At 38.4% G+C, this 19,996-nt stretch overlaps 1 protein-coding gene across 3 annotated transcripts; it reads left to right on the top strand.

The window, feature by feature from the left end:
* Window positions 1-426: 426 nt before the first annotated feature.
* Window positions 427-19,753, top strand: wdr24 (WD repeat domain 24). 3 transcript variants are annotated; one of them, XM_072268915.1, is made up of 10 exons: window positions 427-718; window positions 4,971-5,798; window positions 6,855-7,032; window positions 9,668-10,337; window positions 11,272-11,384; window positions 11,710-11,819; window positions 12,903-13,007; window positions 13,502-13,836; window positions 15,721-15,905; window positions 17,806-19,753. In XM_072268915.1, the coding sequence occupies exons 2-10, from the start codon at window positions 5,318-5,320 to the stop codon at window positions 17,972-17,974; spliced, it is 2,346 nt and encodes a 781-aa protein (XP_072125016.1). In that variant the 5' UTR covers window positions 427-718; window positions 4,971-5,317; the 3' UTR covers window positions 17,975-19,753. The 3 variants fall into 3 exon arrangements, with proteins under 3 accessions (XP_072125016.1, XP_072125014.1, XP_072125015.1); XM_072268913.1 differs by having other exon boundaries at window positions 13,499-13,836; XM_072268914.1 differs by lacking the exon at window positions 427-718 and adding an exon at window positions 2,109-2,180 and having other exon boundaries at window positions 13,499-13,836.
* Window positions 19,754-19,996: the final 243 nt, after the last annotated feature.

Genomic DNA, 19,996 nt, shown 5'->3' with positions numbered 1-19,996 from the left:
GAAGAGTTACTGCTCTGGATCACAAATTGCTAAAACTTAAGAGATGCCTCTCATTGAAATCTTTTTACTCAATGTAGACGCTTTGTCCAGGAGGCAGGGTCGAGGCTTTATTAAATTGAATTGACTTTATTGCTTGCATCCTTCAAATACATGAGGAGTAAAAATCTTTACGTTACGTCTCCGTCTAAATGTGCAATTTATAATAAGTATTATGTACAACAGGATACTCGATATAACATAGAAATACAGTAGCTCATAAAACCACACCCCATGAGTCCGTAAATGTAACTTGAACCTGTTCACGGACTCTCACGCCTTCAGCCTTTGCATGTACTCCTTCCCCACTGTCCAGCCCTCCTCCTGCAATCCCGGGCCGGCTCAACTCGCCGTTACCATGGCTACAAAGCGTAGGTCCCGGCAGCCTCTAGCAGTCGGACGTTTGAAATTGGCGCTCCTCGGGAAGTCGCGGAGATTGGCGGGAATTGTAGTCTCTATTACTTGGAGTAACCCTGAGCTGAGAGCCGTTTGTAAAGCGCAAAGTGGGGCATCCTTGTGTACTAGGGTTCGACTTCAACCGGATCAGCTACGGCCAGTAAGGGAAAGTCTCAGTGAAAGCCGCGGTGTAAGAGGAACGAAAATCTCCGATGTCCAGGCGGAACGTTGTCGGCAGGCGGAACCTATAGCACGACGGTTTCCGGTGTATGGCAGACAGGAGAAGGTGAGTTTACGTGTGTAGTGAAGGAGAAGGGCCAATGTTTGTTGTTACAGCTGGATGGAATTCTTGTTTGGCTTTCTCAACTCACCCAGAGCCTACGAGGTAGCTGACAGGGTCACAGGCGTTCGAGGGGGATGCCTCAGTGAAAATGGGCATGGCGAGATTATGTAACCTAAAGTTCGAAGCCGGCTTCAGGTTCTGTTTTGGTGACCGAGGGTATTTATTTTCCGTTATGCTGGGGACGGGACTGCCTCTTGGGGATGGAAGTTACAGCTGTGCTGCACGTGACCAGGCCACAGCTGCTGTGACGATACTTTGTCCAAAAGACGCTCACTCCCATCTGCTGACCGGTGCAAACTTGAGTTGACCTGTCTATTTTCCTCCATTCTCTCGCTCCGTCAATATTTTTCGTTTATTTGTTCAGGAGTATTAATCATGTTCATGAAGATTGGCAATTAAGCTAAGGAAGCAATTGAGGCATTATTACTGCATTGCAATGGCTTCAGTAAGCAGTTTTACTAACTTCCAGTTTTCTATCCCAGCTTTTGCAAAACAGCAGCTTAACCATTATGTTGTATGTTAGGCTTTAAGACAAAAGTTGCTTTACAGTTTTACTTGACAGTTAAATAAAATGGATCTTTTTAAAAACAGATACCTCCTAAATTTCAAAATGTTATAATGCCGTTTTCACTGCCCCTTTCTTCTTGTCCCTCCTCTCCCCACAGACCCACTCCAACTCATCATTCCAGTCTTTATTTTCAAACAAGAGAAAATCTGCAGATGCTGGAAATCCAAGCAACACACGCAAAATGCTGGAGGAACTTCCTTAATGCTGCCTGGCCTGCTGGGTTCCTCCAGCATTTTGTGTGTGTTTCCAGTATTTATTTTGTTGGGATTTTTATTTTCTTACCTCAGAAATTAACTTTAGAGTTACTTGAATCACAACGGGGCAATTTTAAATTGGATTTTGTATGAAGCTTAATGTCACTGAACATTCTTCAACCCTTTTCAGCTATCCCTTTTGGAATGAAAAATTAATTCTCTACTTGGGAATGTGGACATTGTTTGTCTTAACATTTTTTAATGTATGAACAATGTTCCACTTATCATATGCTGAACTCATTAATACAGGAGTTCTGCAATTATTTATGACATGACCTCAATCCCATGGGAGGAAATGTGAACTGCATGTAACACATGGCATGTTTGTTCCCAGATGCATTTTTCCTGGACAGGAATTTACGGTTGCATAACTGTGAATTATCAGATTTTGTAGGAATGCCAATATCATCAGATTTAACAAGGCTGCGGATTGGGTATTTAATAGCTTTGAAATTTATCTTGTGAGGATGAAAGGGCCATTTCCAGCAGTTTGAACTGCCCGTTAGTAACTGTCGTTTGGAGAATTAAAAATCTGCAGATGCCTGTAATCTACAGTTTAAAAAAGATAGGAAATGCTCATAAGGTAAAACAGCATATGTGGAAATAGAAGCTGGGTTAACATTTTGGCTCAAAGATCTTAAGATCTGGAAGAACTGAAAACAATGATTTGTTTCTCTAGTTATTTGCTCTGAGGGTTTCCAAGATTTTTGTGTTTTTTTTATATAGATGTTTGGATGTTGCTGCAAACACTTCACAAAATTGAAGAAATGATAGCAGTTTAATATATGTGAAGTACAGGTGGTGCAGCATATTGCCACTTCTAATGGGAAATGAATTATGTGTGGATTGATGGTAGCACTGATATTCAGACTAGGTTTAGCTTTGCTTCTATTTGGCTGATGTTAAGTGTTTCCCATTTTGGCAGATTTTATTGCATTTTCATCAAATGTATGGTCAATACGTATTGATGTATGTTGTTTTGAAATCCAGACTACTCTCTGCATCTGCCAGAATAAGCTTTGTGTGCCATAACAGTTGATCTTTGCAGAATGGTTCCAAAATGCAAGGTCACCACTTGGCCGCTCAGGTGTATACCAGCAATCCAGTCATCCCACTCTCTATCCTCCCCCCACAGTTCTGTAAACTCTTTTCCCTGGATAAATACATATTGTTTACTTATCCAGCTTTAAACCATAATCACTTTGTTTAGACGGGTCATATTCTGCATGGAGGCCAGTGACCAGTGGTGTGCTTCAGGAATCTGTTCTGGGACCCCTACTCTTCATGATTTTTATAAATGACCTGGATGAGGAAGTGGAGGGATGAGTAAGTTTGCTGATGACACAAAGGTTGGGGGTGTTGTGGATAGTGTGGAGGGCTGTCAGAAGTTACAGTGGGACATTGATAGGATGCAAAACTGGGCTGGACTGAGAAGTGGCAGATGGAGTTCAACCCAGATAAGTGTGAAGTGGTTCATTTTGGTAGGTCAAATATGATGACAGAATATAGTATTAATGGTAAGACTCTTGGCAGTGTGGAGGATCAGCGGGATCTTGGGGTCCGAGTCCATAGGACGCTCAAAGCAGCTGCGCAGGTTCACTCTGTGGTTAAGAAGGCATACGGTGTATTGGCCTTCATCAATCGTGGAATTGAATTTAGGAGCCGAGAGGTAATGTTGCAGCTATATAGGACCCTGGTCAGACCACACTTGGAGTGCTGTGCTCAATTCTGGTCATCTCACTACAGGAAGGATGTGGAAGCCATAGAAAGGGTGCAGAGGAGATTTACAAGGATGTTGCCTGGATTGGGGAGCATGCCATATGAGGATAGGTTGAATGAACTGGGCCTTTTCTCCTCGAGCAACGGAGGATGAGAGGTGACCTGATAGACGTGTATAAGATGATGAGAGGCATTGATCGTGCGGATAGTCAGAGGCTTTTTCCCAGGGCTGAAATTGCTGCCACAAGAGGACACAGGTTTAAGGTGCTGGGGAGTAGGTACAGAGGAGATGTCAGGGGTAAGTTTTTTACACAGAGAGTGGTGAGTGCGTGGAATGGGCTGCTGGCAACGATAATGGAGGTGCATACGATAGGGTCTTTTAAGAGACTTTTAGATAGGTACATGGAGCTTAGTAAAATAGAGGGCTGTAGGTAAGCCTAGTAATTTCTAAGGTAAGGACATATTCGGCACAACTCTGGGCCGAAGGGCCTGTATTGTGCTGTAGGTTTTCTATGTTTAACAACAATCACGTTACCTTGACTCTTTTGTTGAACATATTCATTCTCTATCCCTGGATTGTGATGCTTCATTATTCCACTTGAAGTTTATTGTTTCCCTTTTCAGATTTCACTATGCTCTTTTTTTTATTGTCACCTGCAGATTTGGAATTTATTTTCTTCACACAACTTTTAAGGCATTTATGTGTCAACCTATGGAGGTCTCCAGTAAATACTTAGCTCAAATTTGACAAACAACATTTCACAGCCACTGTTTCCTGTTTCAAAGCCAATATTTGATCAAAACTGCTACAGCACCTTTTATTCTATAGTCTTTGCTCTTGGTGATCGGTCTTTCATGTGATGCCTTATGGAAATTCATACATGTTGCATCAACTGTGCTTCCCTCCTTGACCTTGTTATTTGTAAAAACGTCTTAACAATTTAGTAATGATTTACTTTTAACAAATCTATGCTGTGTTTCTTTAATCAAACCACAGATATTCAGGTGTTTATGAAAGTTATCCCAGATTGTTTCTACAACTTGCCTTCCCGCTGAGTTTAAGCTTGTTAGTTTGTAGTTACATGTTCATTCGTACATCTGGTTTTGAAGAAGGGTATAACATTTGCTGTTTTCCAATCCTCAGGTGCTACCTCTGAATCTATGAATGTTTGAGAGAAAGTGGTCAGGGTTTTGTAGTTCCTTTCAGATGGCTTTTCCAGGATTTGCTCTTTATCAATTTTTACCCACCTAGAGTTTCAATGTCAGAGACTTTTAAGAGGTTCCTTCAGCATTAAGTACATCAGTCATGCCCTATGCCATCTTAAGTAAATTTATTTTATTTTGATCAGTTCCATTTCTCTTTTTGCAACTCTCTTGTAATCCATATGTCTATAGAATATTTTTGGATTCCTTTATATTCAGTCATCTTGTGAAAGAAATGTATAAAGGTTTTCTTTTAACGTTTCCTTTGGTATCTTTTGCTGTTTGAAATTCAGTGGAGCCATGTGATTATTTATTGAACAAACTGCCTATCCTCACATCAAAGGAAGATGATGTGGAAGCACAAGATCTGGATGGTAAATATAATGTCTTTAGATATTGATGTGTGATGTGGCCAAAGTACTGAATTATTTTTCTTGTTCTTTGCTTTCAGGTTTTTAACAAAGAGATCATTGCAGATTTGGCTCTGTCAGCACTAAGTTCTACACTGGCATTGACTATCATCTACCTACTTTTGCAATGCTCTTTTGAGCAAGGGTTGCTGCTTAAATTTTCTTGAATGCGATGTTTGAAATTCGGATGCTCTTCAACATGGAAATAATACCGGTTTCACATTTTTCAAAAGCTATCAATATCTGTATAGTTGTACAATATTACCAGATGAGCTAACTTATTGATAAGGACTGACCACTGTGTAATCATAGTTTTTTGATTAGTTTGGCAAGGCTGAAGGAATTGATAATTGCAGCTGCTACGATACCGGAACTACTTGGTTTTTCCATGGACAAAATGGCAAGAGTGACCACTGCCCTGAGTGGCACAGCCATTACAGGGCGAACAATGTTCTGCCATCTTGATGCACCTGCAAATGCTATTAGTGTTCGTAGAGATGCTGCCCAGGTGGTGGTGGCTGGCCGCAACATTTTCAAAATCTATTCCCTCGAGGAGGAACAATTTGTGGAGAAGGCCAATCTTCGAGTTGGGCGCAAGCTCTCTCTGAACTTCAGCTGTGCGGATGTGGTGTGGCATCAGATAGACGAGACCTTGCTGGCGACAGCAGCCACAAATGGAGCTGTGGTCACGTGGAATCTGGGCAAGCAATCTCGCAACAAACAAGACCAACTTTTCAATGAGCACAAACGCACAGTTAACAAGGTGTGCTTCCATCCCAACGAGGTCCACATGCTGTTGAGTGGCTCCCAAGATGGCTACATGAAGTGCTTCGATCTCAGGAAAAGGGAATCCGTGAGCACTTTCTCTGGTAAAGAATATATTCTAATGAAGTCAATGAAACGAGATCATTTGCAGATTTATCTTTAAATGTATTTTATAAGCACTAACATTTTTAAAATATAATTTCTTATGTTTCATTATTTTTGTAAGTTTACTTTCCTTGTCTTTAAATGAGCTGTAGATGGAATAGCAAAAAAAAAAGCCTTTCATGTCCTCATTAACCCAAAATGCTCTAGAGGTAATGAAATGCTTCTGAAATGCAGTCATTCATTTATTTGTTTATATATAGGAATTGTGATTTTAAAAAAAACTAAAATACCATGCTATTTATATTAGCATTAACAGATTGGTAATACGATGGTGCTTATATCTAGCCAAGTGATTGGGTTGAATCTCGGCTCTTAAGTGAGCCAGTGCTTCAAGGCTCTTGGCACTCATTGGTACCCCCATCTTGTCGAACATAATGTCCCAGGAGATTCATACTTAATAGATTGTTTGACTGCAGAAGATCTGATCCAATTCTTATCACATTCCAGTAAATCAGTCTCCTTTCCATCTTTTGTAGAGAAGGGCCACAATAATTACAGAATAATATGGTTTTAGTGAAAAAAAGACTGATTTTAAAACTGTTAAAATTGTACAAAATGGTGCTAATTTCCAGTTGTGTGCATATATTGACCCATTAATCATTTTTGGTCAATTTCTTTTTAAGTACAAAACCAAATTTATCAAACTGGCTTGTTTTTGTCATATTAAAGTGAGTATAACTTAAGTACAACTCCCTTTATGGAAAATAGCTCCAAAGTAACAGAGCCTTGAAGGGAAAATCATTAAGTTGTGTATAGTTCACCCATACATCTAACAGTAGACAATCTTGCTTGCTTTACTTTCTAGTCTGTGACTCTTCTGAAATCTAGAACTGCTGCTAATTTTGCATGATGGATGACATTCCATGGAACTTTGGATTTTATGTACTTTGACCAAAGTCATTGGCTTTAAATATATGTATTCTGCCATGTATTATTGGATGTTAATGTTGAACCTATTCTACTGACTTTGAGAATGGAACTTCTGTCTTTTATAGGTCAGTCAGAAAGTGTCCGTGATGTACAGTTCAGTGTCAGAGACTATTTCACATTTGCCGCTTCGTTTGAAAATGGCAATGTTCAGCTCTGGGACATAAGGCGACCGGATAGATATGAACGCATGTTCACAGCACATAATGGACCTGTTTTTTGCTGTGATTGGCACCCAGATGATAAGTGAGTAGAGTGCTACTTGAAATGTTTGGTGTTCATGTTTAGAATCTTATTAAGACATACTTGTTGAAAGACTTGATGCTAAATATTGCTTTTCTGAGTTTCCCTTTGCATTCATTGTTGAAATTTAACAAAACCAATCTTTCTAAAATTGACTGTACAAATCTCTTATTCAACATCATTCAAATTTCCAACAAATAAACCTTGTTAAATGTCTCCCTATCTTTATTGTAACTGGGCTGAATAATTCCTATGAAACTATTTTAAGCTTCTTACATTTTCCCTCATAGCACTTTAAAATTTTTCTCCATTTATCTCTTGCTTCTTAATTTTGTGCAGTGGTGTGTAAGAGGCAGCTAGATCTGGCTCTTGGCAAAGCTGCAGCATTGAAAAGGCTTACTAATGGGTGCCCAGATGGTTTTTGTACTTTATTCTTATTTTTCGAATTGGAAGTTGCCCAATCTGGATGCCCCTCCTGTCAATTCAAAGGTTTACAATCAGAATTCTACAGCTGGAGAACCGCAGGGAGGTGGAAAGATTCATTGATATCTTCTGTACTTGGGATGGTTTAAAGAAAAACAAGTAATCTACTTGAAGATGAGGGTTTTCCTGTTGTGAGCAGCAGAAGAAGTTGGGTCAGTGTTCCTTCACATGTAAAAAAAAAAGTGCTGGGTCATCATATTGAAACATTACCAAACATCTGACATCCCTGCACTCCCCAAATTCTGATTTACTCCATTTCCATTCTTATTGGTTTGTTATTGGTGGCTGTGCTTTAACTGAATTGGGTTTAACCTCTAAAATTCTCCATCTAAGCTTTGGCACCTCAGTTCAGATGATCTCTTTTAACTTATTTCTTTAAGCTTGTCCTTTTAACCAACTGTACTATTATCGCGTGGTTTGGTGTTAACTTTTGTTTGATAAACTTTTGTATGTGATGTAACATTTTGCTATACTGAGGATGCTTTTCTTAAATGCAACAACCGCTTCTATTAATATAGCACCCTTAATGTAACAATATGTCCCAGGCACTTCAAGGAAAAATAATTTGTTTAATGATAAATTATGCCTCCTTGTATCAGTTTTTTTGTTAAACAAATAACTAATATGAGGGGGCAAGGGTGCATAATTTTAAGGTAAACGGAAGAAAGTATGTCAGAGTAGTAAGTGTGTGGAATGCCCTGCCAGGGGTGGTGCATGTACATTTGGGGTATTTAAGAAACTCTTAAATGGGCATGTGGATGATAGAAAAATGGAGGGCTACGGAGGGGGGAAGGGTTAGATTGATTTTAGAGTAGGTTATAAGGCCAGCACACCATCATGGGCCAAGGGGCCTAAACTTTGCCGTACTGTTTTAACTTCTGTGTTTTTTGTTTTTAAAACCTGGGATCTGGTTGTGTGATATGGATGTTTCTAAGGACTGCCTTAAGGGAATTTTTGGACATTTGACAACTGTAGGCATGACTACCAAAAGAATTAAATTTGGGATCGATCAAGAGAACCAGAATTATAAGAAGGTTGATGGTAGCAGATACTAGGCTGGAGTTCAGAAATAAGAGAGGGTAAAGAATAACTATTTGTGGATGTCAGTAGTGAAGCCTTAAATGTGCCAAGAAGTCATTTCAAGTGATTCTCTATGAATAAGGACAATATAACGAGGTGAATGTAGTCCTTTCCAATGGCATGATGGTGGGGGAAGTATTGGTGATGTGCTTGAGCTGCTGACACATTGAGAACGTTAAGGTCAGATAGATTATCTTTTTCACAATTAGATATTGTTTCATTAATGAATTGGATGAGACCAGTTCCAATACTGCGGTAGGGAAAGTATAATTGAAATGCCTTGAACAAAAAATGACCATGACCTCTGGAGGGTTAGTGCACATTTAAGTTCTTGGAGATGGATAGAAGTTTGGAAAAGGGGAGCGATGCATTCTTACCAGTGTAGAGGATTACTTTGAGAAAAGAGATGATGACAACAAAATTGAAGAAGAGAACTGTATCTAAGGGGAAAATTGTTTAAGAATGTTAGCTGATATTGAAGCCAGGAAGGAAAATTATATGGTTAGCTGTAACAAGGCTGAGGAACTAGTTCTCTTGAAGAAAAATGAACTTGGATAGGACATGAAGCAAGAGAGGAGAGAAGTAAGAAAAGTATGTGATTTGGGACTAATCTGGGCACCTTTGGAATGTGGATGGGATGGGGATGCAGCAAAGGAAACTGAAGTGGTGATCTATATCTTCAGAGGGCTTCTTGGTTTTGTAGTGTTTGACTACATTGAAAAAAGAGGTGCGAGCACAAATCTCTGAGTACTCTGTACTTCACTAATAGGAAAAATCTGCATTTAACCCAAACTCTGCTGGCTTCTCCAGTACACATGCCTTTAAAGTGATCCTGTAACATTTACCAGATGTACGAGTATTGCAGTGTTTCAACATTAAACTGTACAATGCATTTCCCATTTTAATTTTTTTTGTGGGGTTAAACAAGCTGTAGACAAGTCTTAACAATCACCATAAGTAAATAATAAAATGCAGTTATTTTCAGAACTGGGAAATGGCAATAAATGTTGGCTTTGGCAGTGACACCATGTCCTATAAATTTACTTAAATATATATTTTAATGTTCTTTTTGCAGAGGATGGTTAGCTACAGGAGGACGGGATAAAATGGTGAAAGTGTGGGACATGACTACAAACAGGGCCAAGGAGATCTACTGTGTGCAGACTATTGCATCAGTTGCTCGTGTGAAATGGCGACCAGAAATGAAGTACCATCTAGCAACCTGCTCCATGATGGTAGATCACAACATCTACGTTTGGGACATTCGCCGCCCATACATTCCATTTGCAATGTTTGAAGAGCACAAGGATGTTACCACAGGAATTATGTGGCGCCATAATCATGACCCTTACTACTTACTTTCTGGATCAAAAGACAGTACATTGTACCAGCACATGTTCAAAGATGCCAGTCGGCCTGTTGATCGTGCTAATCCGGAGGGATTGTGCTATGGGTTATTTGGAGATTTGGCTTTTGCAGGAAAAGACAGCATGTTCACTACTGATTCAAATCGGAAAACCTATAGTGGTGATAGGCGTTATCCCATTTTTTTCTTCAAGAAGCCTGACTTATCGGAGCAATTCGCAAATGTATCCAGTGCTCTTAATGTGTTTGAAACGGAACAGGGCAGCAGCCCCATGTACTGGTTTGTCAACATGGCACAGCAGTATCTTCTAACTGGCCGCTCACTGGCTGAGCTCTGTGATCATAATGCAAAAATTGCTAAAGAGTGCTATCGTTATCAGGTACTGTTTACTTGGGTCAAAGGTGGATATGTCTTTTCGCTGTTAAATGTTTCTTGAGGTGGAGTTACCACAGGGCTTCTCCTGTTCCTGCACTGACTCTACAGAAACAGAGACGAAGTGGTATAGACCTCCTGGAAAGCACATGTTACATTTGAGGCAAAAGTGAGGGCAGCCATGAATTGACGTGCAGTGACATCATGGGAGCTTTAGTGGGGTTACTGCTGACAACAGATAACAGCAACCCAGAGTGAATTGGATTGTGAGAATGTTTGATTGAGTTAAGTGTGTTATAAATGATACGTGGACTCTACAGTTTGCTGACAATTGAAGGTCCCTGACTCCAGGTATGACTGAGATCTCAAGCATTGACACCATTTAAAAAGAAAATGTATATATTTATGTTAATGTAATGATACAGAGTGGAATAGGCCCTTCGAGCTGTGCAACCTCCAACAAACACAATTTGACCCGAACCCAATCATGGGACTATTTGTAATACACCTTCCTGTTCTTCCCCACACCAATCCCCCAACAACTGGTACTTTGAAGGTAGTAAATAACAGAGCTGTGAAAAGTAGGCTTGCAGTTACTTAGTGCCTTCCTCATTCCTTCCAAGCTATTCCAAGCACTGTCTTAAAGTATTCTCTTAGTGTGTCAAAGATAGAATCCTATGAATGGGATCTAAGTTATTTTATCAAGTCCTCTTAAAATTTGGGCTAAAAAATTGAAATTAATGTTAGTAAATTTGTGGATATTTTTCCTCCCATTAATTTTGGTCTTTTAAAAAAAAATTATTTCATGATGACTGTAAGCACTCTCGAATACCATGAGAACAGATTGTTGAAGTGAAATAAATCTGTCATTTCATGGCCAGATCTTGCCCACCATTGCCATCAGTTACTTTGAAGATTTAATTTTCGCCTCCTCTGTCTAGGTGGCCCAGACGTGGACGATGCTAAGGATTGTGTATTCCAATCCAGGTGCAATTTCGTCTGTAAATTTGAATCAAAGTATTGGCAAGAGTGGAGGATTACCTCTTATTAACAGGTGGGAAGAGTAGAGGCAATGTAGTTGTTTGGGGGGGTGGGAGAGGGAATAATGCTTTTAATGTGCAGTTCTTTAAGATCACTATTATGGACAGCAAAAAGGCTGTTTGGCCTCATTTCATAATTATTTGTTGCTATTTAGTCCAATATTGAATGTATAAATATTTTGCTGTAACTATGACTTTTTATTTTAATGGATTATATTCTAATTCAAGATCCTCATGTCGATTTAACTCTTAACTGCTGAATTTTCAGATCAGTCTTGTTTTTTCCTTCTCTAATATATTGAATAATCTCATAAATTCATGTTTTGTATTCCTCCACAGTTTTAAGGAGATCTCTGCACCCCTTGGCAATGAAACCAGAGGAAAGTCTGAAAATCGACAGGAGGTTAATCACATAGATTCCTCAAACCCATTGATTTCTGCAAATGAAGGTATGTGCAATTAGATTCCAATTAATCCAATTACTTGTTACTAGGGCATTGTAACATGTATTACTTGGATCTATTCATGCTGTAGGTTTGGTATAATAATCATACAAGTCAGAAGTATGAGTAGGTCACTTGATCCATCAAACATACCCTCTGTATTTCCATATGAAACTGGCTAATCTAGCCAGGCCACAATTTATTTCTGTCACAGACCCTCATAGCCCTCAATTTTCCAATCTTTGGAACATTTACCTATCCATTGTTTAAATACTTCTAATAAGCTATTCTCCATAACTCTGGCATAAAGAATTCCAGAAATGCATTGCCCTTTGTGAAATTAAATTTCTGCACGTTTCAATTTTATTTGATGGTTCCTTATCTTGAAACCATGCTTTGTCATTCTAGACTTTCCTATCAGTTAAACATCTCTATATCTCTTCTGTCAGGCTCTCTTATTTTCTAAGTTTCAAAAAGTTCATCTCAGATTCTTCTAAATCCTAAAGAATATAGATCCAGTTTAATAGGATAATCCTCTCATTACAGAATTAGCCTGATGAATTTTGTATGGTCTGGTTCCAGTGTTACTACCTCCTTTCTGTGGTAAAGGGACCACAACTGTATACAGTACCTTGGATATGGCTTTGCCAACCCTCTAAACGTTCCTGTTTTTAAACTGCAATATGCTACTTGCTGCTACTGCTGACTAACTTTTTATGATTCAACAGTTTTATCAAATGTGATTTCCCTTTCACAAATCAGTGTTGTCCCGCCCAATTATGGTAAATTGTCCTGTGATTAGGCTTGGCTTAAATCAGGAGATTCTTGGGCGGCACCACTCGAAGGGCCTATTCTGTGCTGTATATCAATAGATAAATGTGAAAAGGAAGCTATTCTCCAGCTGCTATTCTTCAAAATTTTGTACTGATATTACTGCTATAACTGTCAACTGTCACGTTTCTCAGTTTGATTTCTCTGCTGCTGCTTATGATGTCTGTTAGTGATGGATTAAATACTTTCTATGAGCAAAGATTCTTTTCCCCTTGTGGTATATAATCCAATTGAGATATTCCTTCTGCTATGCCACAGAAAATGAGGAAACAGAAGGTAGCGATGTGCCTGCAGATTACCTGTTTGGAGACGTGGAAGGAGATGAAGATGACCTTTACATGGTCGATCATGATAATGCTCCCGGTGAGTTGTTCTTCGCAAAAATTGTCAAGCAGAGTTGCCATTGTGTCACATTAATTTGCTGGTCAGAAGAGATCTCTTGGTGTAAATAGAAGATTTGCCAATAAGCAACTACTATTTATAGATAGTTGTTATATTGATTTCCTGATAGCTCTACACAAATGGCAGTTACAATGAGCTGTTTTAACAAGTTGGTTGATGTTGAAGAATAGATGGAACAACCAATCCGTTGTATCAAGAGATGTTGTCCAGCAAGCGAGTCTGTGTGGCTGATTTTTTTTTTAGCATTTTAGCCAGTGCAACTATAGCAGTTTGTCTAAGTAACATAGGACTTGTGTATATTACAACTTTGACATGCTCTCTGGTCCCTTCTTGTAATTATTGATATGTTAAAATTACTATCCATATATAAAAGTGCTATTCTTTAATAAGATCTTAGTTGTTTTTAACAGCAAAGCCAGAATTTCCTTACATGCTCTGTCTTTATCTGTCAGCAGAGGAACATGAATATATTTTGCCTCAGGAAGCATTTCCACTGCGACATGAAATTATAGATAACCATCCTGTTCCAGACCCACTTCAGGATAAAGTGGAATCTCCACACGTCAGTGGAAATGAAGCAGAGACTGTGTGCCTGAGCCCAATTGAATCCTTTTCCCTTATGTCAATCTCACAGCCACTTTATGATGCGTATCTACCTGCTGATTACTTCAATTCCCTTGTTAAAGATATGCTGTATTACTATGCAGAAGAGGGAGATGTGCAGATGGCTGTATCAGTCCTCATTGTACTTGGTGACCGTATACGGAAAGAAATTGATGAGCAGACTCAGGTAAGATTTAGTTGCACAATGTGGGGAGAGAGTTCTCTTTAAAAATGGGCAGGATTTGTGAGCAATTCTGACAGCCGTCAGATCCTGTTTCACTTCATGTATTGAAAACTTGATTTGTGTTGTTTATTTCTTTGCAAATGGATTTGCTTCAACAAAACTACCTCTATCGTGCACCAAGCTGTCCTAATTTTACAATGAAATACTGCTGACTAACTTTTTATGATTCAGCAGTTTTATCAAATATGATTTCCCTTTCATAAATCAGTGTTGTCCCACCCAGCTATGGTAAATTGTCCTGTGATCAGGCTTGGCTTAAATCAGGAGATTCTTGGGCGGCACCGCTCGAAGGGTCTATTCTGTGCTGTATTCAGTGCTCTATGATATGAAATTCAAGACTTTCTGAAGAAAATGAAAATTTACAATAGCTTTAAATAGTTCAGTTTTCTTCATCCACATTATCATCTCTAAAATTTGACGCTGCTTTATTTGTACTGTTTTCCAGGTGATAGTCAAAACTAAAATTTTGTTAATGCTTGGATATCAGGTTGTCTGTGTTAATGGTTAACTATATTAGATTAGTTTTTAAACCACTTAACCTTTATTTTGTGTGGTATTGCCAGAGTTGTAATTACAAGATATTCAATATCCTGGAATTGTGTGTTATATGCCATGTTTCTGTTGAACATAATTCATGCATGTAATTTCTCTTATTAATGAATATAGACTTCAGTGCCAGCATCGATGTGGAGGATGTTAATGAATTACAAATAACACATCTGCCTTGCACTGTTCGTTTCAGTAACTCTTACATTATACCAGTCTCCCCAACTGGTTTGTTCTTGCAATGTGCTACACTTGATTTGTCACCCTATTCAATATTACACCATATCAACCTCTAGGTATTTCTGGTTTTAATCCTACTTGTGCATACTAGCTCTTTCCTTCTCCTCTGTATACAAGCAGTTTGATAGAGGATAATGTGCTTGTCCGAGTCCTTTAAGTAATAACTTGTTAGAACGCTAATAATGTTGACATGCTTTTGGTATAATTTTGACCACCTCCAATCGAGTTTTTTTTTCCTCTAGAACCTGGGTCATCTGCTATACTCCTGTGTCTTTACCACTCCTGAAGTTCCATTCAATCAAGAGGCAAAGCAGATTATCCTCATCTTTGCTTTTGTACGCTCACTTCTCACTACTGCCATTTGGATCTACTGCAGTTTCTTCTATCACGGACTTGTTTACCAATTGATATCAGTAGCTGAAAGCAGGGATGTGAATACCATTTTGCTAAAAGTCCTAACTCTGTCTTTAGCTTTGAGTCAGTTGCTCTTCCCAAGTAGAAGCCTTTATCAGACTGTGTACAATTTACAAACAAGGCTTATTTTCAAACCTTGTCACTTTCATCATTTACTTTTCCCTCGCTTATTCACACTTCCTGAGAATTCACATCTATCTTGAGGCTTAACTGTAGCTTTGGAGCATGAATAATCTCAAAATTTGCTTGTTCTATCCAAGATGGTAAGTGTTATCATTCTGCTCCCACCTCCACTGGATTTGATCTACAACATGCAGGCTTCATGGATTTTGCTTCAAGTGAGACAACTCATCTTTCTGTCGACAGCATCAGTTCGGATATTTTTTTTGTTCATTTTTCTTTCTCATGCACCATCACTTGTCCGTTGACAGATTACAGCCTCATTAACCCTATGTAGCACTTTCCCTTCACTATCTCCTCAGTCTTGCTTCCCTCCAAGTTATTATTGCTTATTATCTGCTCTTTTGAGTTTGAGTCTGAACTACTTTATGTAAAATGCATTGACTAAACTGTTCTGAGAAAACTGACCATAGCTCTGTATATTTAGATTTTATTATTTATTGCCAGGAACACTGGTACACATCATACATTGACCTGCTACAGCGCTTCAAACTATGGAACATCTCGAATGAGGTGATCAAGCTGAGCACATGCAGCTCCATCAATTGTCTAAACCAGGCGTCAACCACTCTTCACATCAACTGCACCAATTGCAAGCGACCAATGAGCAGCAAGGGCTGGATCTGTGATAGGTGGGCTATGTCTAATCACTTGCTAACAGAGAAGCAGAACCTGAGTGTGCAACAAGCTGATAATACTGATCATTAAATTGTGCTGGGTCAAGCTAAAAATTTAATTACTACATAAACACATGAGATCCTGCTACAAATCCAGAGCAACACACAAGATACTGGAGGAGCTCAGCAGGTCAGGCAGCATCTATGGAGATGAATAAACGGTCAATGTTTTGGAAAAGTCTTGGTTCATAACATCAACTGTTTATTCCTCTTCATAGATGCTGCCTGACCTTGACTTCCTGTAAAAGTTCATTACTGAATTGTTTTAAATTAAAAAAAATTCTTTGCCCGAAACTGACAAAAACATCTTTAGCACTAGAAGTTGAAATTGTTATTTTGCATTCTCATCAACTTTTGGTATAATATAAAGTTGTGAAGGCACTTTATAACTGCAAGTGTATTTAACATATTCAAATCACCTAACATTAAGGCAACTTTTGATTTTCACTGAGAAATTAGTCAAGATTTTTAAAGCAGAAAATTAATAATTTTGAGGAGGTTTAGGATGGAAACATTAGAGCAAAAATGACAAATCAAGCCGTGCCAACCTGGGAAGTAGTGGAAGTAGCAAGTTTTCCATTCCTAGAGACTTCTATAATTTGTTGTGATCATACAATCGCATGTTTGTTTATTTACATCTAATATAGTGAATTTCACGAGCATAAGTACCATCTTGGAAAAAGAAAGATGAATGAAGCTGTAATTCTCTTCCTTCCATTTTTGGTTGCTGGAAAAAGACGGTATTTAAAATGTAACTGATTTTGAATCCATGACTGATGGATTGGAGCAGGATGATAACAATGGGCACTGCTTTCTCTAGTAGACCTGAGATGCATATAACACTGATAGTGCTGTAGCAAGCTGTTCTAGTGTAAGGACTAGTTACATCATCACATTCTTGATCTTGGTATCAGTCGTGTCCTAATGCCTGAATAGGTAGATTATTCTATTATAATATTTGTTTTTATCCTAAACAATATGACCATGAATTATGTGTGAAGGTTTACTGTTTATAATAATTACAACAAATGTCTTTAGTGAGAAGAGTAGCGGGTGCGTCTCATGAATTTAGATACGATGCTATTGTTTTGTCCTGAGTGGAGATGATGTAGTACTTTTTATTTAATTATTGCCTTTCTCAAATTGGAGTCAAGTTTTATTAACAGTGTGTTAGTCCATAAGGCCTAGGAGCAGAATTAGGCTATTCAGCCCATCGAATTTGCTCCACCATCCAATCATGGCTGATTTTTTTTTTTATCTCTGTCAGCCCCCTTCTCCTGCTTTCTCCCCATAACCTTGATGTCCTTACTAATCAAGAACCTATCAACCTTTGCTTTAAATATACCCTGTGACTTGCTTCCACAGCTGTCTATGGTAATAAATTCCACAGATTCCTCACCCTCTGGATCAAGAAATACCTCATCTTTATTCTAAAGGGACATTCTTCTATTGAGGCCGTGCCCACTGGTACCACGATAAGAAATATTCTCTCCATGACCACTCTATCAAGGGCATCCGATATTTGATAAGGCTCTTTGAGGTTCCCTCCCCATCCCCATTCTTCTAAACTCCAGTGAGTACAGGCTCTGAGTCATCCAATGCTCCTAAACCTTTTATTCTTGGAATCATTCTCCTATTAATTAATTACTATTGAATAAAAATCTGAAAGTTTGATGTTACAGTAAACAGATTAGCCTTAATTGTGTCAATTGTATTGTTTCCCAGGGTGCCATCTGTCCCTTGCCATGTTTTTGATGGTACAATGGGAAGATGTATCTGTGGATACTCTGAGCTCTATATGCACTCAATATGATGTAATTGTCAATGTTATGTGTGCTATCTCTCATTTTTTTAGATGCCGCCAGTGTGCCAGCATGTGTGCTGTTTGCCATCAGGTTGTAAGAGGATTGTTTGTTTGGTGCCAAGGATGTAGCCATGGTGGACACTTGCAGCACATCATGAACTGGTTGAGGACTAGTCCATTTTGCCCAGCTGGGTGCGGCCATCTGTGTGAATATACCTGAGAAGGCAGAGCTCAAAATCTCAACTCAACATTCAGCAAGCAACAGATGATTTTGTAATCTGTGGTTCTCAATAAATGGGACCACTGTTGAAAGTGTTTTAAATGAATATCACATTTTCCAAAAAAAAAAGATAAAATGAAAATTAATTAATTCATTCACTACAGAAAATTACAGCTAAGTTCCTAGCAGAAAATCTGAGGTTTTGTTATTTTATCTAGTTTTGTATGTTTTGAGGTGATATGGCCATGTAGCTGTCACAAGGAGCTGCCATGAATATACCTTAATCAAAAGGCAGTAGTCACTAGCGGAAACAGGTCATTGATGGCAAAATGCTCAATTGGCTCACTTTCTCAGATAAGTAATGAATTATCTCCTACAGACTGCGAGTAGCAAGCTCTGCTATTATGATGCTAATGAAAGCAGCTGGTACAGATTGGAATGTAAGTGGGTGTTATGTCTGTTTTAACATAGGACTAACTTCATGTCCAATTGTTTTTTTGGTATTTTTGAGCCTTGAATTTATTTACATGTATAGTGATCAGGCAGAGCACAGATGAAATAGTTTCAATCATATAATAAAGCCATCAATGACATTTAAGTATTTTGCTGGACCTTATTTGGAGAGTCAACATTCACATCTTTATAAAGAATAAAATTTTATCCCCGGTTAAAAAGGATGTTGACTACCTTTTGTATAGTATTATAGTTTGTACACAAGCTACTATTAAGTCTAAATGGAATGTCAGGTTTTGGACTTTTTGTAAAAGGGATTTAAAATTGGGAAATTTAGGAACTCTCCAATTCAGCACTAAAGATAAATGTAGGCCATAGTGGATCATGTGATAATATAAACATCTGGACATTTGGTATGTAGTTTTTCAAACTGTAAAATGTTTATTTTATTTACCAATATAGTGTGTATATTTTAAATGTTCTGTGTTTGCTCTGAACCTTGGCCAGAATGCTCATGTAGCATCATAAAAATCAGGCATGTAACAAACATTTAGTTATAAAGCTCCTACCTGCTGACAGTAAGTTTCAGGAATATCATTCCCCATTGGTTGGAGTATCAACAGTGATTCAATATTTTATTTCAACCAAAGAACTGATAATCTGACGTGGGGCATTATAAATTCAACCCTATTGTGCCTACCCCCAAATGAGACAGTTGCAATACATCTAATTGCTGCCACATTTTAGAAAATGCAATAAAATTGGAATAGCCAGCCTATGGTAGAATAAAGTGGAACTTAAAAGAACCAATTATGCAGCATGGCATTCAGTAAATAGTACTTAATCTTCTCTTCAATTGCATAGGGCATAGGCATCTATTTGACTTTGAGTGGCTTTCTTGAGTATGAAAATTTCTTTGAAGTTTTCTTGAATATATTCAGTCAAATGTTATTGTGTCAATAGATTACATTCCACATAAGTAGGGTCTTCTACTGTGTTGGAATTGTAAAGAAATATTTAAGTTTTGCAGTCCAGATAACTTGTATTTGTTATCTGGTGGAGTGTGATGCTGTGGCAGAGATTGAAGGTTCATTAAAAGGTGAAAATAGTCTTCCTTGTATTAAAATATTATCTCAAGACCAGAATATTTTGAAATCTATTTATGTAAAGTTTATTTTACATTCTGGATTCTGAATCCTTTCTGAAGTAACTGCTGTTAAAAAAAAATGCATAAAGTACAGTAAATAAAAGTGCCAGTGGTCAATACGTGTTTATCTCCTACCCACTACAAATCTCTGGACAATTTCATATTAAAGTCTACCTCTGACCAAGGTTTTGATCATCTTGCTTCATTTTTGGTTTGCTTTTCCAATTTGAGATCCTGATTCTCCCCCCCCCCCCCGCCAATCCCTTGAGTACATGGATGGGGAGGGGTACGGAGGGCTTATAGTCCAGGTCAAGGTCAATGGGTCTAAAAATCTGTTTCTGTGCTGCTAGTGTTCTATGCCTGTTTTGTCTTTATTGAGTTGCAGATACAAATCTTTACACACCTCTAAGTTGTATTATTGG

This window comes from Mobula birostris, chromosome 9 (genome assembly GCF_030028105.1).
Source record: "Mobula birostris isolate sMobBir1 chromosome 9, sMobBir1.hap1, whole genome shotgun sequence".
NCBI lineage: Eukaryota > Metazoa > Chordata > Chondrichthyes > Myliobatiformes > Myliobatidae > Mobula > Mobula birostris.
This window is presented reverse-complemented; position numbering and strand designations above follow the sequence as displayed.